The sequence below is a fragment of the Artibeus jamaicensis genome, unplaced genomic scaffold (genome assembly GCF_021234435.1).
Source record: "Artibeus jamaicensis isolate MK-2021 breed Jamaican fruit bat unplaced genomic scaffold, CSHL_Jam_final scaffold_1689, whole genome shotgun sequence".
Classification (NCBI taxonomy): domain Eukaryota; kingdom Metazoa; phylum Chordata; class Mammalia; order Chiroptera; family Phyllostomidae; genus Artibeus; species Artibeus jamaicensis.
The window spans coordinates 5,946,068-5,972,153 of NW_026522029.1; the positions used below are offsets into that span (position 1 = coordinate 5,946,068).

Sequence of the window (26,086 nt, forward strand, 5' to 3'; positions counted from 1 at the left end):
GACTCAGACCATTTAAGAACAAAACAGATATATTTCTACTGGTCTACCTGATACAGAGGATAGTGTGGTATGGATGGATAGCATGAATAACAAATAATATAAATGTATTTTATTTGAAATAAACAAAAATGCTTACACAGCTCAATAGGTCACTTGGAAACAAACTTGCTTGACTATATTACTGAGCAAAAACAAAGCTGAAGCACAAACACCCTTCTCTTTAGACATGTATGTGGAGACAGGTAGGAAGACACTACTTGGTTTTTAAAAAACTGACCTTCCCTTAAGGCCTGGTCATAGAAGTGTAAACAATGTCAATGAGCCCACCATTTCAGCTGTCATGTATCTACGTCACCTGCGTATTCTGAGATCACAGGTACACCTGCCAATACACCTGGGAAGGAAGGGTGCTATATCACAGTTAAGTTGTTGGCAGGCAGGACTGAGGAAAAGTAATTTGGAACAAGTTTTACATCCTATTTAGAACAAATCACTAGTATTCCCTTAAATAATAGGTTACAATAGAAAGATACTGCCTGGAAGTTATCCTTTTCACTTTGGTTCATTTTTAGGTTTTGCTTGTGATTTACATTAGCTGTTTGACTCATTCGCTTACAGTACAATCCTGCCACAACATATTAAAGCATAAGATACTTATTGTTTCTTCATCTGCATTTTTCAAGTCCCTCGTATGTCAGCAGTTCTTGAATATTAAAAAAATAATAATAAATGGGTAAAACTCTGCTAAAAATGCAGATGTCTACAGCTATAATGGTACTAGATGGGAGGGAGACAATGAGAGAGGGGAGAGAAAGCAAACATGTTCATGTGCAGGGAATGTGGTTCAAGTCTTTGGATTAAAAAACAGCTTCCCCAGAGAAACTGGCTATAATGGAATTCCCACCAAACTTCCTTTGCCCAACAAGAGGACCTGGAAAGCCCCAGTCCGAACTTTTGAAAACTGCAGCGATGCAACAGTCGGAGGGGAGGATGCATGTGTCTTCCACTCGGCCACTGCTGGTCGCACAGCCTCTCGCTGTTGGTGGATCAGGACAGACCGTGGAAGTATCAGGAGTGTTTGGAAGGATGGGGTAGAACAGCACTGAACTTACTACCTGTCAACATCAGCAACAGGGCTTCATGGCTAGGAAGATTTCTAAACAGTAAAATGACTCTAGGATAGATCCCTTCCTCCATCATTAAATGTGGCAGAATTAAAAAAAAAAAAAAAAAAGATTTACAAGTACATATAGTGAAAACAGAAAATTACAAGGCAGAGAACACGAAAGCATCAAGACAATGCTATAGGTTCAACAGTATTCCATGGGGCTAGAAAACCTGTTAACTTTGAAAGCCCTAGCAAAATATCACTCTTGTTTATAAATCACTTATTTACCATATGAGCATACACTGAAACCTTTCTTTCCACACACTGAAGAATCCTACATTCAGCCTCTAAGCATTCTGCATTTCTTTGCCAATCTTGTAGCTGAGTATCTTGTTCCAGTCGATTTTGGTGCGGGTAACTGGGAGCTGCCGGCGCAAGGCCTTGAATGTGGTGTCTGACATGGTTTGATAATTTTCACTAATTGCTGTCTGCAATAGATAATTAAAGATAAGTTACTTGACCAGAATGGGGACAACTATAAATATGAAAGTAACTGAGGTTAAAGGACATGGCCGAGCCCTTGAAAGACAGACAGGACACACTACTACTGCGCTCCTCTCTGATCTCTGAAATGGGTTACGAAGCCCACCTGTATTTATAATTTCTTAAACTAGGGCCACAGCTCCTTTCAATGTCAAAACCTTGACTGGAAGCACAATGTCAAGTTGCAAGGTCTGCAATTTCTCCATACTTAGTAACAATGAACACATAGGTTTATGTTGAAATGACAGGAGTCTGGATCTACAAAAATTAGTTCCAAATCTTACCTGGTACTCATTTTCCGCATGCTCTATGATTTTAATAAACTCCTTGGCAGTTTGGCCTTCGTTCTAGTGGAGGGAAAAATATGAATTTTAAAAAATGTGGAACCAGTGAATAAAAACAGAAGTCCATCTTAACTAACATTTGTACAGTTTGTAGTTTATCAAGTGTTCCATGCACATTATCATCTTTGATGCCCACAACAATAGGGGAAGCTCTGTTATCATTTACATTCTTCACAGAAGAACACAGAATCCTCTTAAGTGACTTGAACAAAATTATATACTTCTGAATGATAAAGATGGGATCTGAGTCCTGGTTTTGCCCCCCAAAATCCATGCTCTTTCCAATCAATCACAATATGCCCAAAAGACACCATAAGATGTTATATAAACAATGCAGATGGACACCAGTCATATATGTGTTAAACTCATATACTCCTACTTGCTACTTAAGATGCTAAACCAACCAATCACATTTTGCTTTTACACAATACAGGTACAAAGTGGACTGAATCTCTCTTCCTTTCAATCACCAGTAAGTACAACAGAGTTAAAGATAGGAGGGTAAGATTTAACGCACGGGGCAGCAGCCTCAGGATTCTTTCAGGCAGTCAAAACTAGAAGAGTTACTAATAGGAAGTTACTTGTCTCTTTCACTCTCACTCTTGTGTGCACACAATGCAGTTTCACAGAAGCTACATGTGTGGTCATCTGATCACTCAGAGGCCAATGTGTGAAGCACACGAGGATTCAGTTCTTTTATTAAGCCAGACATTGCACAATTTGTGAAAATGCAAATCACTGCCATTCTTTTCATTAATTATTTTTGGTTTGAAAAATTCAATTGTTTTTCATGAAAATGTTATTTAGGTTAATAACTGGTAGATCTGTTATTTTTTAACATTTCTCAGCTTTAATTTCTTTTTGTGTTAATTTTTTTATTATTACAGTTGACATACAATATTACATTAGTTTCAGGGGCACAACATAGTGATGGGACATTTACACACCTTATGAAGTGACCACCCCAACAAATCCAGTACCCATCTGGCACCACACATGGTTTTTCATTTCTAATAAGGGAAATACTGACAGACAAAGCACAAACTAAAGCTATATGAGAATGCTCAGTAACTTTTGCGAATATAAAGAAGTACTGAGAATACAAGGAAAATTAGGTCCCTTCCTTCCAGGTACAGAACACAATACTTCTGCTTGAATACTCCTAAAAATGCCTCTCGTGATAGGAACGCAGGCGGCCGGGATTTAGCTTGGCAAACTTCCCTTCCTCCGGGCCATCACTGACTGATGACATTGCTGCCCTTGAGTAAATCTCACAACTGAGAAAGAGAAGAAGGTCTGAATTCTCCAAGTCCACTACTCTCAGTCAAAGACTTTGAACTAATACAGCTGGTTGGTTATATACTCTTATAAGCTACCAAAATCAAAGCATTGAAAACAAACTGAATTGCTAATGGCAGAATCAGTCCCCAGGATCAGAACTAATTTTTTAAAGAGAAACAAGACACAAACGAGGCAGACATCAAATATTTACCACTCACCGAAATAGTCACTGAATCCTGTACGTCTTTATGACTAACCAGCTGGACATTGCCATCTTCGTAATAGTGTACCTGTGGGAGAGGATGTCGGAGGGGTTACGTGCAGTTCATGGAGAAACCCACAGCTTAGGGCACCAATCCGTGCACGCCTCAAGCCATTCCCAGTCTTTACCAACTGAACAAATAATAGGACCAGTGGTGATTTACAATGGTGGTTAATATGCACAGAACATTCAAAGTTAAGAATTCTCTTTTCTTAACAGGAAAACTGATTTTTTTGAAAAATTGATTTTAGAGAGAGAGAAAAATCTGATCTGTTGCTCCACTTGTTCATGCACTCATTGCTTGCTTCTTGTATGTGCCCTGACCAAGGATTGAACCCACAACCTTGGGGTATTGGACTGACACTCTAACCAACTGAGCTACCCAGCCTCGGCCAGGGCCAAATGATCATTAAATTCAACAAACATTTATTACATCTTATTGAATTCCAGGCACTGTATTAGGCATTGTGATCCAAAGATCTTAAGTAAGATTCCACTCATTTTAATCCTCACCCAAGGGCATGCTTATTGATTTTAGAGAGGTGAAAGGAGGGGGAGAGAGAGACAGACATGAGAGAGAAATGTTGACTGTTGCCTCTCATATGTGCCCTGACCAATCCCATAACCTAGCCCTGTGCCCTGGCCAGAAACTGAACGTGTGAGCTTTCATTTATGGGACGACACTCCAACCAACTGAGCCACACTGGCCAGGGCTAAGATTCTGCTCCTGATAGTATGAAAATAAAATCGTTAGCTTTTGGCAGCTGTGAAGTTGGAGAGATCCCGGCCAGGCCAAGCACATCAGATCTCATCCTCCTAGCCCTTCAACTCTCAGTAAATTGGTCTGCCACCTCCCAAGCAAATTAAAATAAAATCATTCAACATTTGTTTTTCTCTGTGAAAACCAAGGAATTTTAATGGGTCCTAATCCCTTACACCTTCCCATATATACTATCATCAACATTGGTAAGTAGACTTGACCAAGTGCAGGAAAATCTTAATTGGTGGGTCCAGAAAGGACTGAAAAACAAATATTCTTTTGGTAAATTCGGCTACAAAATAAGTAGGACAAAAGCAGTTCTAAGGATTTAAGGTAACATGGGGTGCTATAATTATGAAAACCATTAGCAAGAAGGAGGGCTACATGAGACAGACTAACCAATCAGTGACATGTAAGGCTCAGGATGTTTTGGCAACTTACAAGACAGGTTCAGTCATTTTGACATGGCTACAAACTGGCCATCTAGGATAAGATGGTAATGTCCTTTTGTTAAGTGCGCAGGGTCTTGGAAACAAGCTGTTACCCAGTGGACAAGGCGGAGAAGGGTATCCAGCAAAGGTATAAAAAAGTACAAGCGAATGGAGCACAGCGGTTTAGATAAGAATGAAGAACTGACTGCAGATGAGGATGTGTGGAGAGGGGAGTGTGGCAGGAGACAGACTGTGAAGAGCAACCCATCTTAGAAACCATGTTAAAGAATTCAAACGTTAACCTGTGGCTGATGGGGACCCAGGAGGAGGGCATGTTTTAGAAAGATTTCAAGTGTTGTGAACAGAGTGAAGGGGAGGGAACTGAAACCGCAGGCATAATGCCAGAACACTAGTCCAGGTAATGCCTGTTTCCGTCACCTGGTCCCCACTACCAGGAGATACTTGAAGGGAAAAAAACAAAGGAATGTTTTCAGAGATAAAGCAGAACAGGAGAAGAAAGGAACAAAAACCACGGCTATTATTCACTGAGTCATTACTGTGTGTTAGGCACTACGCAATAGCACTACGCAATACATTTTACTTACTGTTACCTCATGCAATCTTTACAAAAATTCTGAGGTAGGAGCCACTGTTAATCCTATTTTACAGACTTGGAAACTGAGGCTCAAAGCAGTCTAACTCACCACATTCACATATCTAGTGGGAGGAGGAGCTAGAATCGTAACTAGGTCAAATTCCAGAACTAAAACCGGGTCCAACATGCACACTCCCCCCCAGTGCTATTTTCTGTCCAAAGTCAGAAACTCCCTGATCCAGGAAGAAGTGTCTCAGGAGGGATGGGCTTTTCTCAGCTTTCATTAGAAGGGGATGGGAGGAGTGAAACCACATCTAGACAGAAACCATGACCCTATTAGAAACAAAAGGGCTTTCCTGGGCAATATCTAAGGGTTCAAAGCAGATGCCTTCCTTAATGGGGACAAGTAACTAACTGACAGTCCGGAAGGGCAAGAGAAGCTTCCCATACCCTATCGAACCCTTCAATTTTCATCTTGTGTCCTTCTAAAAGAGGTTAAAGGGGAAAAGACAATTTAAGACTACATCAGGAAAGCAGGGAGCTGATAAAACACTTGTAAAATTTACATGCAAAAATCAGAACAGCCATGATTTGGGGAAAAAAGACTGGGCTAAGTAATGATGGCATGTAAAGTCTAAAATTCCAACAGACAAGAATGAGGATGTTAAAAACACAGGTGGGTCCAACCCACACACTAGTTTTGTTTGATTACGTTTGAGACATATCTCAGAACCCATCTGAAGGAAGGAGGTATGCAGGAAACATCTTTTTTTGGCCCAGAACAAAAATTACGCAATTGGTCTGAACTTCTATCATGCTTCTGAAGAGGAAGGTCATGGACAGGAATACAGGGAAAGGACAGTTAAGTCTCCCTGTTTATGAACTCAGTGGAAAAATTCCAAAAATATGTTTCATTTCCTAGCATACTAATGATAAATTTTAGCTTAAATTCTACCTGTTTCAAAACAAAAGCCTTTTTCTTTTTTGTAAAGGGGCCTGTCAAACTGTTGGACTGAGGGTCTCGGGGAGTGGTAGAGGAGTGGTAGAGGCCCAGGAAGACGGTGAGACCTGACATCCACGGCCTGGCTGGGGTTTCCCCAGCTGCCGAAAGCAACAAAACCTTTTCTAGGTCTCATCCACTAACAAAGATTTAACAAAAATCTTGGCCTGGACTATCACCAACATAATTCCTCAGAAGTTGTTGCCCTCTTAGAACTACCCCTTTGCTTACAAAACACCCCAAAGGCTATACCTTAATGACTTTTCCACATAATTCTCACCCTTGATTGTTAAAAAAATATGTAAGTTGAAGTAAGCCTTCTCTGAAAGTGTGATCAATCTGTGGTTAAAATGTTTAAATGAGGTGTGGGTACCAGGCCCTGTTATAAAAGTCTTATCAGAAACTATAAGACTTTTTTTTTTGGCTGGTGTGGCTCAGTGGATTGAGTGTCAGCCTGCAAACCAGGGGGTCACTGGTTTGATTCCCAGTCAGGGCACATTTCTGGGTTGTGGGCCAGGTCCCCAGTAGGGGGGGGGGCACTGAAAGGCAACCACACATTGATGTTTCTCTCCCTCCCTTCCCCTCTCTCTGAAAAGAAATAAAATCTTAAAAAAACACAAAAAATCCCAAACCCCAACTTTTGTGATGTGTGCTCCTAATTTATAGGTCTGCATTGGCAAAGCTGACACATAAATAACTGTATCCTTCTACAAAAAAGGTAAACTCACTTACATAAATTCATAGTAAGCTGCCAGGTTAAGGCTGATGCCACAGGCACAGGACGTCTAGAGGCAGCAGGCTGCTCATCGGGAGGGTAGCAGAAACAGAGCGCTATGCTGCCCTAGGCGGGACTACCCCAGAAGCAGACCCAAGATAAAGATTTGACAGGAAGCAGCTTATTTGGAAGGTAATCTCAAAAAGCACTAGGAAGGACTGAGGAAGTGAGACACAGCAGGGAAGGGAGTGTTACAGGTGCAGAAAGAGCAGGTTACAACTGTGGGCACTCGACTCTGGAAGACTGAACAGAATATGCTTCAGAAGATCACATGGAGGGTTAGCAACAGGGGAGTGGGAGGAGGAGAAGGTACAGAAAATAAGTAGCATAGATGGTAGGTAGAAAATAGATAGGGGGGAGGGCAAGAATAGTATGGGAAATACAGAATCTAAAGAACTTGAGACACGTGGTCATAAACTAAAGGGGGGAATGGTGGGGGAGGGGTGTGCAGGGTGGAGGGGAATGAAGGGGGGAACAGAACTGTAATGGCATAATTAATAAAATATATTTTAAAAATCAATAAATAAAATAATAAAATCAAACCCTGAAAAAAAAAAAGAATATGCTTCAGAGATGTCTCAGTGGAGGGGTGAAGAAGCTGGCATTCTTATTTATGACCGACTCTGTGTGGCACTAAGGACTGCTCCAGAACTGTGAACGTACCACTTCCGGCCTGCCTCATCTAAGATGGGCACGTCCCAGTGGCTAGAAGAGCTCCCAGGGGGATTGCTGCAGCTGCTGGTGTAGCAGGAAGCTGCCAGTATGTATGGAAAGAGGGAGCAAAGATGACATCTACTAAGTGATTTGACTAAATTATACCACTTAAAAAGGTCACTGTTGCTAACTGTCATTAAAGCAAGACAACACAATAGAGGTATAATTAGGTACTGATCTTCTCAGTTATCAGTAACTGTTTAATATGGTATTAGAATTACTTGGGTATAATCATTAAGCCGCCCTGAATTTTCAAAGTCAGACCTCTGCTAGGAAACCAGAAGTCAATTAGATAGGCATGGAATGAGTGAACAAGATCCTCATTCCCCTGCCCGTCTGTCCTGACACCAACATTAGCAATCTCCTCTGCTTGGTTACTTGTATTTCATAATGTGAGAACTCCTGGCCGTTCTCTCTAGTCCCTGCTTTATTTACTAGACTTTCTCTCACTACTATAAAATACACAAAACAAACCCCTTCATGTAGCTTTCTTCAGACTCAAAAGGTTTTTTGTTTTTTTTAAAATAAAGACTTTATTTATTTATTTGTAGAGAGAGAGGAAGGGAAGGAGACAGAGAGGAACAAGAGAAATAGTTGCCTCTTGCACACCCCCTTCTGGGGACCTGGCCTGCCACCCAGGCACATTCCCTGACTGAGAATCAAACTGGCGACCTTTAGGTTCACAGGTCAGTGCTCAATCCACTGAGACATACCAGCTAGGGCTCAAGAGTTAAGTTTTTAATATATGTACACAATCAACTAGATAACATACAGGAAAGACCTTAAGTTATAGCAGCTGCTATATAGTTACTTCTTAATAATTATTTGTTTTCTTATTTCCTAGAACTGTTATTTGATCATTCCTGGGAAGATCTTAGGTTATCTTTGAAAGAGGAAAATACCAAGCAAGCAGCACAGTCCACATGACTGTCCCTTATCAAGCCAGAGGGCTCTTTACTTCCTCAGGAAGGAGGCTTCTATTTCTATTCACCACCACGGATCTCCCTTTGCACTTATGCGGAGCACTTCCTTATGTTTCGTAACTGAGCAAATCCCAACTGGCATGTTTCTTTGCGAGCTGTGATGTTTTAACATGGCCTATTAACATGCTGGAATCTTACCTGAATCTTAAGGACTCCAACCACCTGGGCTGTAGGTGGCGTGAGGGTGAACTTCCATTCAGATCTCCAGCGACCATTCCTAGTAAAAGACACACACACATCATTGCAGAACAGCAACAAGCACAAGGAAAGGGTCATTTCCTACTGTGGCAGATAAGCTGGGAAAGAGAAACAAGTCATTTCCAGTTTAACAAACCCAACACTCTGTCCACTCAGATATAAGCTTGCATACAAGTGCCCTAATCACAAGCCTTTTCCAAGTTATTCTGACTTCCATTTTTTTACACTGGAGCAGAAACCCATGCCAATTCTGCTCGCGGGAGGCTCTTCCACAAACAGATGCATGAGCTGCTGAGTTATGCCGTTAACTACGTTACTAACCAAATCGAAGTAAAACTCACAACTGTGCACTTTATTAATCACTTATTCTCACTCAATATAAGAGTACTTTTTTAAAAATTATAAATCTCAGCAGTGGAAGAAATCTAAATAATGTCTAAATCCCTCCTTCTGGACATAGGAAGCTGACTTTTAGTCGAATAACTTACCCCCCAGCTAGTTAGATTAAAAATTACATCTCAACTACTTGTTTGGTCCCTTTCCAATATAAATTAGATACAAATAGAAGAGAATATCTACTTTCTTACCAGAAGTTTTTAGGCTGAAACTGGTGGCTTTCAATACATGCAATAATGGTCTGCTGCCCATCTATAGTTTTAGCATAAACCTATTGTTAAAAAAAGACAGTTAGACTCTGAAAATGCATTTAATCTAAATAACAAATGTTGTATAAAAGCAGTGTGTGCTAAATCACTTAATCTTTTGGGGAGACAAAGAACCAGACAGGATGAGCTGAAAACTCAAAAGAATTCATGGGATATGAACACAGAGCAGAACATATTAGTTCTAGAGGAGACAGTGGTACAGTGAATACCAAGGGAAATGCTGCTCCTGGTTTAGGGTACATGGGAGGTGCTGGGCCCCGTGAGATGGATGAGATTCTGATAAGCACAGACTGGGAATGAAAGATGAGTAAACAGCTCTGGGGTAGCTCAGCTGGCTAGAGCACCACCCGGATACACCAAGGTCATTGGTTCCATCGCCCATCAAGGCACATACAAGAAGCAACCAATGAATGCACATGTGAGTAGAGCAACAAATCTCTGTCTCTCTCTTTCTAAAAATCAATCAGTCAGTAAACAAACGAAAAACAATACCTCACAGTCCACAAAATATTTTCACATGTATTTTCCCTTGCTCTAATAAATCTGATGGAATACACTCTTATCATCTACGGATGATAAAATTGAAGTTTAGAGAGCTTCTTCTTGCCCAAGGTCATTCAGAAAGTAAGTAGTAAAAGTAGAACCCAAAGCCAGTTCTTTTCTGATACCAAATTCTGTTACTTTCCCTACACTAAATAAGCTGAGTTTTCAAGAGAAACACAGTGATGGGGCATATTTACATTTACAAAAACAGGAGAGAAGAAATAAACAGAGACAGAGAAAGAATAATTGGAGGGTGCCGAGAGAGCAGTCTAAGCAAAAGATAATTTCTAGAAGTAGCTGGTTGGCCTTGGTGTGAAATGCCAACAGAAGTCAAGGACCAAAAAAGGGGACACTGGGTCAGGCAACTCAGGAACCATTAGTAACCTCGGAGAGCAGTTTGTGGAATAGACACTAAAGCCCAAACCCGCAGGGTTAAAAAGCAGATAGGCAATGAGGAAATGATACTAGTAGAAGCTGAATGCTCCCTTGTTCGGTGCTGTGTGTTTGGGGGGAGGGGGAAGAGGGGGGAGAGAGCAGGCATGGTATAGAATGAAAAGTAACTTACAGGAATTATTAGGACTGAGAAAAAGTTTTTCTCCCCTTTAAGGACAGGAGAGATAAAAACATTTCTAAGTAAAGAGAAATAAATCAGAAGAGAAAAAGTCACAAAAAGATATCTTGAAGGAGATGGGATAGTATAAAACCAAGAATTAAAAAAAAAAACAAAAGAAATCAAGAATAAGGATCCTTCTTCCTCAGATACAAAGGAAGAAAAGGAAAGTTTCTGAGTGTGGAAAAAAGAGAAAAAGATCTCACGTCAATCTCCATCCTATTTAAAATGTGGGGGATTCCCAGTCAGGGCACATGCCTGGGTTGCGGGCCAGGTCCCCAGCGGGGGTGTGAGAGAGGCAACCACACATTGATGTTTCTCTCCCTCTCTCCCTCCCTCCCTTTCCCTCTCTCTCTAAAAATAAATAAATAAAACCTTTTAAAAAAAATGTGGGGGATTCAATACCTGTTTAAGGACAAGAGGAAAAGTCTGAAACATTATGTAAAAATTATCAGAGAATACTGAGATGAAACTAAGAACTGCAAAAACAAGCAGCTGAGAATCTGAGATGTCTGGGGGCAGCAGACACTGTTACAACAATCCCATGATTCTCTGCTGCTCGTTTATTAGCTGAGAGAGGAAACGAGCGTTATTTGGTGTGGCAGCTCTCCCACTTAAGAATGGGTAGTGACAAACTTTGAATAGAGAATAGGTTAACACATGAAAAGTTAAAGCAAAACAAAAACATGTAATAACGATACCCCACATCTATGCAGAGCTTCCTTTGTGCTAGGCACTTTCCATGCACTTTATATGCATTATTAACTCATTTAATTCTCACAATTCTACGAGGTAAGAACTATTATTTCCATTTTACAGATGAAGCAACTGAGGCAGAGATGTTAAATAATTAGCACGAGGTCACACAACTAATTAAGTGGCAGGGCTAGGATTCAAATTAGTTAGTATAGCTTCAAAGTAAGTGCTGTTAAACAATATTCTTTTAAAGAATTTTTTAACAGACTTATTTATTTTTAGAGGGGGGAAAGGAGGGAGAGAAACGTCATTGTGTGGCTGCCTCTTGCTCGCCCCCTACTGGGCACCTGGCCTGAAACCCAGGCATGGGTCCTGACTGGGAATCCAGTCAGCAACTCCTTTGTTCGCAGACTGGCACTCAGTCCACTGAGCCACACAAGCCAGGGATGTTTCTTTTTTAAAATAAATAATCTGCCCTGGCTGGTATAGCTCAGTGGATTGAGTGTGGGCCTGCAGTTCGATTCCCAGTAGGGGCACATGACTGGGTTGCAGGCCAGTTCCCAAACAGGGGACGCATGAGAGGCAACCATACATTGATATTTCTCTCCCTCTCTCCTTCCCTTCTCCTCTAAAGATAAATAAAATCTTTAAAAAATAAATAAAATAAAATTAAAAATCTCCTACACTGCCAATGAACTCATTAGCACTACATATTTAGAATATTCTGACACTTCTTAATAATATGCCGCAATTTTACAAAGGAAAAATCATGATATAGTCTCATTTATTTATTTAATATATTTGTATCTAAGGAATAGTAAAAGGAAGTCAAATTACTCTTGGCTTTTCAAAAAACTGTTTAGTTCAAATTGTTCTGATTGTCCAATGAAGCATCTATGTGCAAGGACAACCCAAGTACAAGTAGCTTTGAGTAAAGTACCTACAACAAAAAGCCTTAATGTGGCCAACAGCTCTACTGACATTCTTAATTTAATTTTTTCCACATCTAAGCTAAAAGAACTATGGTGATTTTTGCTGGTTTTTTGGGAAGGGAGTAAGGTAATTTCTGATGAAATATGAAATTGAATACACTGAGATTTAAAATTTTTATGCATTGAGATTTAACAAAAGAATGTGCCATATAAAATTTTCCACTTACACCCTTTTCAGAAATGATTCAGGGAATAAAATGCAGAGGAGACCGTAACTAAGAAGTGCTGTTTGGCTGGCCAAAGGACAGGTAAGTAAGAGACATAAAACACTCTAATAATGCAGCCGGCAGATACTTAACAGTACAGAAGCCGTTGGAGTAGTGATCTTTCACATAGGCCCGCAGGGCGCTGTCACAGGATTCTCTCCAAGACTTCAGACCTCCCTCTGCTTCCTCTGGCTGGGGGTCACTTGCTTCTTTCCGTAAGTGATCAAACTTAAAGGAAATTTTGTTTCTTGGATCTAAAAATCTGCTATTACCCAGGTCACCGTGTTCTGTAATTAAGACCTTCCAAAGAATAATTACAAATATGAGTAACTGTAAAAAAGACAGTTCTTGACATGTTATAAAACAATAAAAATTCTGAGAAGACAGGTAACTTTTCATTTAGTCAGGCTTCTTTCATATCAATATTTCAATCAAGTCATTTTTATTCTTATAAAATATGCCAATGAGCTAGTCAACTGTAAATTTCAACATTTCCCCCATCATAACAATACCCATTATTTTGTGGTTTCTAATATATTATCCATGTTTACACTTTAGACATAGCTATAATAACTTATGTGTATACTTTTGTATTCTATTGCACATACTTCATGGAACTTTTCTATTAATTATACTTAGCAGTTAAAATAGGTAATATATTCACATGGATCTAAAATGAAAAAATATGTAAAGTGGAGTCTTTCTCTTACTTTTTTCTTCCATGCACCAAATTCCTAGGTGCATGGAAGGAAACTGATACAAGGCAACTGATTTTATTAATTCAGAGCAACAGGTGGCAAGCTCTGCATGGGATGCCACCTGTTTTTGCAAATAAAGTTTTATTGAACACAATCTGGCTGTTTTTTCCATTACCTATGACTTCTTTCCTACTACAATGGCAGAGTTAAGTAGTTAAGACTGGCCATTCTGTAAAGGTGAAAATATTTACTAGCTGGCCCTTTACAGGAAAATAAAAGGGCCAATCCCTGATTCAGAGTATTCTTTTTTACAAATACAAGCAAATACAAGTATGTACTCTAGTTCTCCACCCATTTGTTTTATCCCAAAACCTGCATACTAGACTGTTCTTTTTCTTTTTTAACTTAATATATCTAGATGATCTTTCCCTACTAGCATTTAGAGAACTTCCTCAGTTGTTATTACAGCCTTGTACATTACCACATTGTATGGATGTACAAAAAAATTACTCAACCAGTCCCCTATTAGTGGACAGCTGGGCTGTTTCCAATCTTTTGCTATTATGGACACTGCAGTGGATGTCCTTCTATGTTCATTAAGTCCAAATTGTGTACATGTGCCAAGTACAATCGAGGGACACATCCTCTGAAGTGGGACAACTGGGTCAAACAGAAAATGCATTTGTAGTTTTGAGAGAGACTGACAAACTATGCTCTACCGGGTACCACACCAAGTTACAGTCCATCATCAGCAGAAAGTTTAATTGGCATTTCTTTTCACCTTTTACAAAGAGTCATTTATTTATATTTCCTCTTCTGTGAACTGTCTGTTCAGATAGTTTGCCCACTTTTCTATTGAGTTTTGGGTCTTTTTCCAGTTTAGCTCTTTATTAATTAGGGAGATTAACCCTTTGCATGTCTTTTGAGTTCCACATATCAATATTTTTCCTTGTTTTTTGTCTTTTGAATAACCTCCCATTTTCAACAATTATACAGGATTTCACAATATTGACATACCATAGTATATGTAATAATTTCTGAACTGAAGGAGATTTAAGCTATTCACATTTTATCATTAAGTAACTATATGAAATAAAAACTAAACAAGAAAGAAGTCACTACGTATTCTACCTTAAGTAAAGTTTTCTCCTAAAAGTTTCTTTGGAAGAATTTGTAGTTTTGAGATTTCTGCTCTTATCTCCAGACTATACTTAAACAGCTTGTTTATAATGACAGTTGGCATAATACTTGTAATTATTCCCTAGTCTAACCTTCACGAGGCTTTCTCTTAATTTTGCCACTTTTGTAACTAAAAGGTAAAGATATCACATTAAAATTTTAATCTGCATTTCTTTAATTTACTATTACTAGGTAATCTAACGCTTCTCCAAGTTTGCTTTGTATTTCCTGATTGGATGTAACTGGCTCATGTCTGTTGTGTATTTATTCACTGACCTCTTGACGCAGATCCCCCATTGCTGGGGTCCGCTGTGTTATTGATGAGTCGAGACAAATTCACATTCACAAGGACTACCAAGTCTTGTAGAGGAAAAGGGACAGGGCAGCTTCTCTCTCCAGGGGAGAGCACCCCAGATACTCTCTAGAGAGGAGCCTTGACCCCTGTCTCGACAGACCTTTATTGGGTTCAATTTGCACCGGAACACTGGCTACATCGGTAAAGCCCATCAATCATTGTGAAATGATTAAACAATAGATAACATTCAAAGTACTCAGGGCTTATTCTGAGTCAGGGTCAGATAGTTAAAGGGCGATAAAACTGGGGAATAACCTCACTTCCTGTTTGGACCCTTATCATTTAAATTAAGGGTATTAGCAAAGTAGGTTTCTTAAGATTTTAAGCATTCTTTCTTAGGCCTCATAGCCCTAGGGAACCTGCCCTTTCCAGCACAGGGCCCACCCACCTCCAACATTGTTTTAGGCTTAAGGCATTGTTTCAGGTTTAAATCAGGCAGGGGAACTAAGGCAGCCAAGAGATTAGGAGACTTCTTGCTGATGGAATGTGGACTCAGGCTATGTCCAAGCCCAGGGGCGAGGGTCCATTACTCCCTTTTTCTATAGCCCCCAAGTCCTTCCCTGAGGGCCCTTCTCGACCTTGCCTGTCTTAGGTTATCCCTCTTTTGAGAAATGTTACCCAAGGATGGCTAACCAGTCATCTGCCTGGGGCCAAGCAGGGTGAAGAGAAAGGGGGCAGAGGTAGTGTCCTTACAAGGAAGATAAGCTTTGTCTCCTAAGTGGCTTATGGTCCCAAGGTCCTTTACTCAGCCTTAGCCATGGGGGATTAGTTTCTGAAACCAGGCAAGGCAATTCCCAACAACTTCTTGGCATCATCCCTAGGTATTTGAACCTTTTATCTATCATGTTTGAGGTGCATACTTTCTGCTTGGTTTTAAAAATAGATTTTATTTATTTATTTTCAGAGAGGGGGAAAGGAGGGAGAAAAGAGGGAAAGAAACATCAGTGTGTGGTTGCCTCTTGCACGCCCCCTACTGGGGACCTGGCATACAACCCAGGCCTGTGCCGATTGGGAATCAAGCTGGTGACCCTCTGGTTCACAGGCCCGCACTCAATCCATTGAGCCACACCAGCCAGGGCCATATTTTCTGCTCTTTAAATCTTATTTGTAAAACTTTTTGTTATACAGAAGTCACTTTCTATTTTCCCCCTGTCTGTCACTTTAAAAACGTTTTTTTTTTGTTTGTTTTACAGTTGTATCAATTATTTCCCCCCACTTCCATAGTCAATCCCCACACCACTGTCCATGTCCATAGGTCCTTAATATATGTTCCTTGACTGATTCCTTCACCTTCTTTCAAACACTCCCTGCCTTTCTCCTCCCTTAACTGCTGTCAGTCTAGTCTGTGATTCCATACCTCTGGTTCTATCTTACTGATCAGTTTATTTTGTTCATTAGATTCCTCTTATAAAAGAGATCATATGGTATTTGTCCTCCACCCACTGGCTTATTTCACTTAGCACAATGCTCTCCAGTTCTATCTACGCTGTCACAAAAGGGAATTCCTTCTTTCTTCCTGCTGCATAGTATTCCATTGTGTGAATGTACCACAGTTTTTTAATCCACTCATCTACTGAGGAGTCACTTTCTTTTATAGACTTTTCTAATGTTTCATTATTACTCAAGTTATGATTCACTTTCCATTTCTGACTACATTTTTTTGTTGTTTTAAAAAAATAGTTAATCTTTATCCCCGACTGGTGTGGCTCAGTGGATTGAGTGTCAGCCTGAGAACCAAAGGGCTGCTGGTTCTATTCCCAGTCAGGGAACATGCCTGGGCTGTGGGCCAGGTCCCTAGGAGGGAGCATGTTATAGGCAACCACACATCGATGGTTCTTTTCCCGTCTTTCCCACTTCCCCTCAGTGTAAAAGTAAATAAATAAAATCTTTAAAAAAAAAGTTAACCTTTAAACCCAACCTAGAAATCATCTAGATATGTAGTTGGCACTGAAAATAAGTGTTAGATTAATCTCATAAACATGATCAATTGTCTCTTTTCCCTTCTGTTTTATAACACTTAGGTTTAAGGGCTCTATGACCACTGCATTGTCTTTACGTTTGCTAGTGTCTGTCTTCCTTCACTGTTGTTCTTCATCAGAACAATTCTGTATGACTGGTTACAATTTTCATAGCAATTATATGAAATCTATTTGAGAAACAAAGGTCCCTGTATCACTTATTTCTTATTCAGATAAGCTTTCTATACTATTTGTATTTCTCATTCAGAAACATGGCATTTACATCTAGTTTCCACTTATTTCTGGTTAAAATGTACGTGTGAGAGTGTATGAGCTGTGAGGTAGACTGCTGCCAGTTTTCCACCCAGTGTCCACTTTCTCCTCCTTACTTAACAGAATCTCAAAGGTTTCAAAAAAGGCAATGTGTTCAATGAAAAAAAAAAAGACACTTTCTAGCTGAGAATGGAATGCATTCTGTCAATAACTTATCCATGGAAGGTGCTTCTGGAATGGCCAGTAATACCCTGCGCACCCACATCCCTTTTCCTTCCTGAACAGAGATTCACTGCCCAGAAATGGAGCAGCTGTCTTGAGAACCATACCTAAGGGTGGCAGAATAGAGCTAGAGGCAATCTGGGTCTCAGATGACATCACAGAACTGCTCTATCAGCCCTAAATATTACTTTTGGACCCGTACGTGACAGAAATAAGACCTCCATCTAGTTACCCCACTGTGGTTGATTCTTTGTCAAGAACTCAAACATCTTTCTTTTAGTGTCCAAGTAATACCTTTTTTGTTGTTGTTGCTGTTATGGCTAAGAATCTGATCTCCTTTTGACTACATTTTTAAGCTAGTTACTATTTATATGAGAATGTTGACAAAGTTAGCTATTTTTATATTATGTATCTATCTGGATATACCTTATTATTTTAATAACTTTTCTGTATTTTAAAAATATAAAATATCAACTATAAGCAATACTTATCATTTATTTTCCAGTATTCTTTTGACTTGTAATTAATCTAATTTCATTGAGAAAATTAACATAAGCAAAAATATAAACCCAGACAAAACAAGTTCTAGTAATACCATGATCCCAACACATACAGTTAACATTTTGGCGTACATTTTCCCACACTTTCTTTTCTGCGCATAGCCATGTACTTTACATGTTTGATTCTTAAGATACATCCATTCCCTTTCTGACCTAATATCTCATAAAATGGGATGCGTTTTATACTTGATGGCATTTAGGACTGTGTCATAGTTTAACTGGCAGTGTTTTTTCTTTCTCAGTGGTACATGAAATGATGGTGCACCTTTCAAGAATTTAAGATGCACTGATTCTCATACAGTATATCTGTTTATTTAAGTATCTATAAAAACAAACAAGCAAAACTGTACATACGCTGTTTTACATTTCAGATGTAAAACATCATGTATATATCATGTATACATCCTGAATATCTCCCCAGATCAATATTTATATCAGTTTTCAATGGCTAAAGAATATTTTAGTCTACAGATATTTAATGTGGGACATTTAGATTGTTCCAATTTTTCCCTATTATAAAACACTGCTTCAAATCATCTTTTCATATATTTATACACTAATTCTCCATGGATAAATTCTGTGGACTGTGTGTTCAAAGGGACTCAGACCTTTACAAGGCACTTGGTGTTCAGTGCCATACTGCCTGCGAGGGGCACATCACTAAATTTGCAAAGCCCTGTGGTGCAATGTTAATAACCGTGGTAACAATGGGACTGTTTACTTTGTTTCTATGTTTGAATAGGAATATGCTTGTTTTCCTATTAAATTTAATGTCTCCTGTTATTCTTATGATGAGTTAGAAGTACGTGGAACACCTGTATAAAACTCACTCCTTTTGTTTGCATGTTAGGGGCAGCTCTCTTTTCCTGTCAAAGAAACTGCTAGTATCGTAAGAGAGAGGAAGAATTTCCTAATGTGTAGATATTTACAAAAACCACGAAAACTAAGACATGAACTCATTCCGCATCTTATCTTCAGACATCTACTTTGGTTTATTGAACTTCTATTACCTTTCAGGCAGAGCCCATGTAATAGGAACAATTTTTACCTGATCGTCATATCCTTCTATCTTCACGGGCGTGAACTGATCCATGTTATACTGGGCAAATGCACTGTTTTTAAGAAGTTACAAAACAGGGTGGGGAGAGACAGGGAGATAAAGAATTATATATTAATAAACACAAAGGTATTTCACGTAGCAGTGAAAGAGAACGTGAAAACACTCCCTGGTCCCTCCCCGTTCCCTCCGGACAACTGGGGACATCGCGATGCCTTCCAGCTCTGGGCAGGAACCCCTCTCCACAGCCTCCCGGAGGGCCCTGAGCTCTGAAACTGCCTTTCCCTCTCCACTCTGAAGCTCCAACTTGGATAATTCCTAAATTAGAATTAATCTGATTATTGTGAATTACCAACAGTTTTAATTGTTTAGATGGAAGCTTTCAATAAATTGAAAAAAATCTTTCACTTGTGCACTATTCGGGGAATGTCGGCTCCTTTACTCAGGACTCCCAGGGAGGACAAGGTAGGAGCGGCCATAGTTAAATGTACCAGAAGGCGTCTGACAGGGGAGAAGGTAAGGTCAGGGTGGAGCACAGTCAAGTCTCAGCGGAAAACGCAAAGCAGAGAGGAGGGTATTAAAAAAAAAGAATATGAATAAATATTCAAAGTACATGCCTGATATTATTTATTTTTCAGTGCTAGATTTATAACACTGCATTTTCAATGGCGTCCTAGTATATCTTACAAAGTAAGCTAAAGTAAAAGGCAAAAGAAAGGTGGAAATCAGCTTCGGTATAAGTGTAATACACTTATAATATGAGGTATCAGTCCTCTCACAGAATTCATTTGCCAAGGGAAGAGTTAAATAAACATCTCTAGGCCCAGTTTTAACCTGCTGAAAAGATCTGCTAGACCACTGTTTTTAAACAAAGCATTGAACTTTTCCTCCTAGACTTGTCAGGAGAAACCAAAGTAACAAATATTTAAACTTCAAATATTTAAGGATAATCTTCAATAGTCTCATCTTAAGTTGTTGTTATGTCTTTAACAAATCATTTCCTTATAACACCACATCCCCATGTACCAAAATAAGTCTAAACACACTAGCTCTTCGTTCGGATTATGTTCATGGAAAGTAAGTTAAATATGTATATATTTTTAAAAGCTTTAGCAGTAGGGAGTAAATAAGTACTTCATTCTAGGATATGTCCTAAGACTATAGATCACAAATACCAATACCAAAATTTGTTAATATGGGCTCATCCTTGATTCTTCTCTCTTTCACACTCCACATCCCATCCACCAGCAAATCTTGTAGGTTTGACCTTGGGTACCTATTAGAGTCGGGCTGCTCACCAGTCCTACCACTATCACCCTAGAGCACTCCAAGTATAATTTTGATTGATTAAAAAAAAGTAATCACCTACCTTTTTGCTTCGAAGTGACTTTTTAAAAAATCAGGTGCCTATACTTGTATATAGGATTTTAAGTGCCAGGAATTAACCAGTCAGATGCAACATTATACCACGTGACCAATAAAACGCAACTTGATTATACAACCTGCATATTTATGGTTCAAGGTAAGGTATTCACACCAGATGGCTATTGTTGCACTGGCTGTTGTCGTTTTTTAATTCGACAATCTAAGGCAGCTATTTTCAGTCTTTCATCTGATGGCACACATAAACTAATTACTAAAATTATGCAACACACCCCAAAATATATTTTTTTGCTGATCTGCAAAAAAAGTATAATTCTGAATCATTCACACCAGACAGCTATTGTTGTGTTGGCTGTTGTCATTTGTTTTATCTGACAATCTAAGAGGATAGAGGTCAGTGCCTCTGACTAAAGAGTCAGGTATTGCATGTTTTAAACATTCTTACAACACACGGGTTGAAAATCACTGCTCTTGTCTCAACTGCCAGCATTTGTCTCAGCACCACTGTGCCTTCTAAGTGCTCATTTTACCTGAGTCTTTGACGCCTCTGCACAGCAGCCAGTGATTATTCTAAAATATGTCTCATCATGTCATTCTCTGTTCAAAATACTCTAATAATTTCCTATCTCTCTCAGAATAAAACAGCGCAGAAGTGCTCAGAATTATTAGAGAATGCTCCTGGCGAAAATCCGGGAAAGAGGGAAAACCCTGGGTTGCTCAGCCTTCTTCATTTTTCGCACACGGCACTAATGATGAGGATGATGATTACTAAAACATTTACTGAGTGCTAACTATGAGGACTAGGGCTGGAGCACCTCATCATGGAAATAACACTGAATTCCTCATTTGTATGGAAAATCAATTATTTGGGCATAAGGTAATTGTCTTTAAGCAAGGGGTTTTCTAAGACTCTAGAGTCCCTAAGAACCAGAATATTTACAAATACAAAGTTTTATTGTCAGTGCAATTAAAACAACTGAAGCATCTAAAAATGCTTCACATTTTCAGATTTTACTACACATTGGATTTTATTGGATAATAGGCAATGGGACAAAAGGCTAAGGATGCACTTGCACTCACCCTTGGTCTTGACATTTCATTCCCATCCCCGCCCTTCGGCAACACCTTACCAAGTACAGAGTAGGTTTATTCTGGATAGCTCTCAAGGACAAAACTAAGACCAATATGGCTGGCAAATTGAAGAACTTGCCTTGAAGAGAAAAAATTCCCTACTATTTAGGAGAATTCAGATTGGATAACCATCTGTTGACAAAATGTAGATAAGATTCTTTCAGTGAAAGGGCAGAGGGTCAACAGGGGCTGTACTAGCAAATCATTAAGGTATTTTTCTAAGGCAGAGTCTCCGCATATAAGAAAAATAAGAAGTAAAATGTATTTTTAGTGTGTGCTTAAATCAATGTATAATTAGGATATCTTTCATGGCGCTAATTATAGTGAGGGACTGCAAATATTAGGTGTACAGAATCTGGTCCTAAAGTGAGTTCCAGAAAAGCAGTATGGACAGGGCAGAAGACGACTGTTTCCCAGACAGCGGCTCTTTAAGCTGTTTTCTACAGTTAACATCTAAACCAATTACATTTCATACCAAAGGCATTCATAATTACTTGGTGCTCTGCATCTAAATCCTTATCCTCTCTCTCCACCCTATCCTTCACCAGACATTATCCAATCACGTTTTACAAAGGAATTCTGGGCCCACTGGGTGCAAGATCACTGAAATAAAAGTCTGTCTTGAACAGTAAAGGACGGTAGTGATAAAGCCAGGTAAAGGGGGCCTTGAAAGCCAGACAGTGTTTAGATCTGAAGAACGCATAACAAAAACAAAACAAATAAACAAGCCCCCCCATATTACTATAATTTTTTAAGGACAAAGACAAAATAAAAATGATATTTTATAAAGATTAATTAGCCTGACAGTAATAAGCAGTCAATGACTGGGTGGAATAATTGTGCTATTACTCTACAGTGAATTCTTACCATAAAGTCAATTGATGAGTATCTGCTATTCTTTGGCAATTTGAGAAACATTTTCATTCCTCAATAGCAGCCTAATCTTTATATAACTAGCAGTTTAAAAAAATTCAACAGGCGCTAAAAGAACTATAGAAGAAAACCTAACAGCTAACATTCAACTCCCTCTGATGAGGGGTATCTGCACCAAAATAAATAAATAATGCTTTAAGGAAGTAAACATTTTGGAGGAACACATTTTCTACAAGAAAACAACAAGTAAACTGCTAAAACCAATTGCTTTATTTTAAAGTGTTTTAAGCTTAGTTTTCAGAGTATGAGTTTACTATCAACATAGTTTATCCAATATTAGAATGACGCTGTAAATAGATTTTAAGATACTTACTGTGCCGCCCCTTCCCTGAGGAGATTGTCATTATTAAGTAGTAGCCGGACATCTGAGGAAGAAAATGTTAAAAGATGTTGAAGTTACGGCCCTGGCTGGTATGGGTCAGGGGCCTGAGCACCAGCCTAGGGACCATAGGGGGTGGGAGAGGCAACCACACATTGATGTTTCTCTCCCTCTCTCCCTCCATTCCCCTCTAAAAATAAATAAATAAAATCTTAAAAAATATATAAATAAATAAGTAAAATATCTGGGAAAAAAGATGTTAAAATTAGAATGTTCAATGGAGGACAACCTTGAGAGATTTTAGCATTTTTCTAAATTAGATTTTTTTAAAAATCAGACTTTGAAAGGTTAGACTTTGGATATATTGTATCTAAAAATACGAATGAATAGATGCTGCTGTTCATAGATTTGCATATAATTATTTGTGGTACAATAAATAATCCAACAATAAATTCTCAAGGAATTTCATAGCCAATGAAAAACATGGTTTATAGAACGTTCAAGTTAGGACTGTTAATTCTGCATTTAAAGAATCCTTTAAAATCAGATTAAGAATTGCAGGCTTATTTAACATCAGACCAAGAAAGCTGGGCACCATTCGGTCAGTGGTAGTGAATTTGCTGCACACATTTTTTTTGAATAATCTAATGTGGGGCCCTGCACACTCTTTAAAAAGCAGTGTATCAAGAGTCTCATCACTCTTTTTTTCAAGATCAGGGTCCTTGTTACTGGAAACTACCAACAATTAACTCCAAGGAGGGCTAATTACAAACCAAAGGCCATTGACTCAGAGACTCTGAAAGAAAGGGTTGGCAGAGGCCGAGATACAGCAAGCCAAGAAAAACCAGCCCTCATGCCACAAGTAGCTTGCCAATTCTTAATCTAATGATTTGGTATCAGTTACTTCCATGATATTATTGTAAAGTACTTTCAGTTGTCAAAAATAAAACAAGGAACATCTAACTATAAAGACCATTACTATTATTAAGACTTTATCTGAGCTAATCAGCCAGGTGAAGTTCAAGTCAAAGAAGAATTTTCCAACAGCTCAGTTGTTGAAAATTTACATTTGGTCAATGTGGAAGAAAGACTAAGGAAAGCAGGGCTGCATCTGTTTCTCTTTACCGTTAGTGCTCAAAATCTACAAATCAGTCTGTAAAAAAGACTGTTTTCATTTTTTCTATTGCATTATTTATTCCTTATAGTAAATGTTTGTATGTTCGCGTAATTGCTCTTTCTCTGCGTAATTAATTTTATCAGTGGAGGTTACCGATTGTTCTATGATGTGTAAGGGCTCTTGGTCAGATACAGATGAATATCACACAGCCCCCCTCAAGTAGGTAACCTTCTCAGAGCCGCACCAGCCAGGGCTGTAATGATTGCTTTCACCATGAAGTTCAAGATGCCTCACCTACGTTTTTCATCCTATAAGTTGTGTTAAGATGGTGAATAATATGGAAGGTTGTAAATGTACTGGAATAGTGTTTCCCAAACTGGCTATAACTCAGAATCACCTGGCAAAACTTGATAAAACAGATTTCACCCCAGATCTAATGAGTAAGAATCTTTAGAGGATGATAATGCTGAACTGTGTGTATTTAACAAGCTTCCCAGATGCAGCTAGTTCAGCCCCAATGACTCTAGAAAGTCTCCTATACTATGGCACTTCCTGAGTGAAAGCACTAAAAAACTGAAGCTATGATTTATAACATGACAGATATTAAACTACTTTAAATCTTTTCTCGTGTAAGACAGGTATTCTAATTTATGAGTTAAGACTACACTTTTGACAGAGACCTGAGTTTGCTATGACTTGGTAGCTGGGTGACACTGAATGGATATATTATTTTAACCTCTTAGAATACTGATTTCCTTAGTTATAGCTATACTATGTTGTAAGGATTAAAAGATAACAAGTACTCAGTAAATGCTTATATGTTATTAAGGAGAGCTTAATAACTAAATACTAATCTTTACTCACCATTGAATACTTCATTAAATTCCCCTGGGGGTGCATGAGTGATGAATTTAGCAGCTATGCGTACCTAGAGAAATAAAATTTATAGTAAGAGAATTATGAAGAGTAACAGATAAAAGGAGAGCAATTAGCAGATTATAAAATTTTCATTACACCCCTTGTTTAAATCTTTTAGGTCCTAGTTACCTTATACTCTCCATTATTACAATCTTCATCAGTAACTACAAATACCAACGTTTTTACTGACCAAAAAAAGTTTTTGAAATGTCTCTGCTACATTTACCTTTAAAAATAAATAATACATCTTTCAAAGTTAATGTCATGTTTTCGACGTGGTTATACTTCAGAAAAAGTATAGCAGTAAATTGTGCTTTTGTAAATTTTTAAATGTATTTTTTAAAAAATTTACAGTATTCCAGAAGTATTCAAGGATAAAAGGTTCTCCTTCTGAAAGATTACCTTATTGTTATCACAGTGAGAAAGTAAGTTCTATTTGCACAGAATTCAATGGGAGTTTTTTTCTATTTGAAGATTTCAGGATGTTATTATTTTTATTTTGTATTAAGAACAGTTTTAGGTTCACAGTAAAACTGAGAGAAAGGTACAGATTTCCCATATAATTCCTGTCCCCTTCATGCATAGCTTCTGTTAATAATAATATCCTCACCAGAGTGGTACATTTCTTACAGCCTATGAATTTACACTTTACACATCATTATCACCCAAAATGTATTAAATGTATCCACCATTATATTATCATAGACAGTATTTTCACTGCCCTAAAAATCCTCTGTGCTCTACCTATTCATCCCTCTTTACCCCTAGGAATTAATTTTGATAAGATGAAAGAATGCTCTACCTATTCATCCCTCTTTACCCCTAGGAATTAATTTTGATAAGATGAAAGAATGAATTTTTTTAAAAACACACCTTACGTGTCATTTATTTTCTCATCTGGTTCTAGGACTTTCAAAATATCAACAACAAACTGGTCAATAATTTAAGAGGTGTGGCATGTATATATTTCAGTACAAATCAGCTCTAAAATTTCACTGCCTTTATCAAATAAACAAAATCTGTGCTGGCTGAGGGTTCTCGGAGGCAAGCAGAATTTTAATTTGGGGCTATCAATTTTGCAAAAAATGTATCCTCAGTGACCTCTAGGAGAGAATGGAATATTGGTTTCACTAAATAAAACTTAGCTATGTTTCTAAAAAATTTCCAATAAGCTAAATATCATGTTCCTAGGTTAACCCTAGAAACACCAAAAAGACTCAGAACACACTAAGAAATCAAATTTTAAATGTATGTAGTGCACTTCATATTACTTTATT

The 26,086-nt window shown here is 38.5% G+C and overlaps 1 protein-coding gene across 1 annotated transcript in view; it reads right to left on the reverse strand.

Annotated features, from left to right (window-relative positions):
- Positions 1-11: 11 nt before the first annotated feature.
- The window catches only part of CAPZA1 (capping actin protein of muscle Z-line subunit alpha 1), a 35,567-nt gene continuing 9,492 nt past the window's right edge, over positions 12-26,086 (reverse strand). The window contains exons 2-10 of the mRNA XM_037152514.2: positions 24,756-24,819; positions 22,769-22,820; positions 19,000-19,063; positions 12,800-13,006; positions 9,582-9,661; positions 8,935-9,013; positions 3,495-3,566; positions 1,936-1,998; positions 12-1,596 (exon numbers count right to left, since the gene is read on the reverse strand). Coding sequence (XP_037008409.2) covers positions 1,456-1,596; positions 1,936-1,998; positions 3,495-3,566; positions 8,935-9,013; positions 9,582-9,661; positions 12,800-13,006; positions 19,000-19,063; positions 22,769-22,820; positions 24,756-24,819 — 822 coding nt within the window. The 3' untranslated portion in view covers positions 12-1,455. The remainder of the gene's footprint in view (positions 1,597-1,935; positions 1,999-3,494; positions 3,567-8,934; positions 9,014-9,581; positions 9,662-12,799; positions 13,007-18,999; positions 19,064-22,768; positions 22,821-24,755; positions 24,820-26,086) is intronic.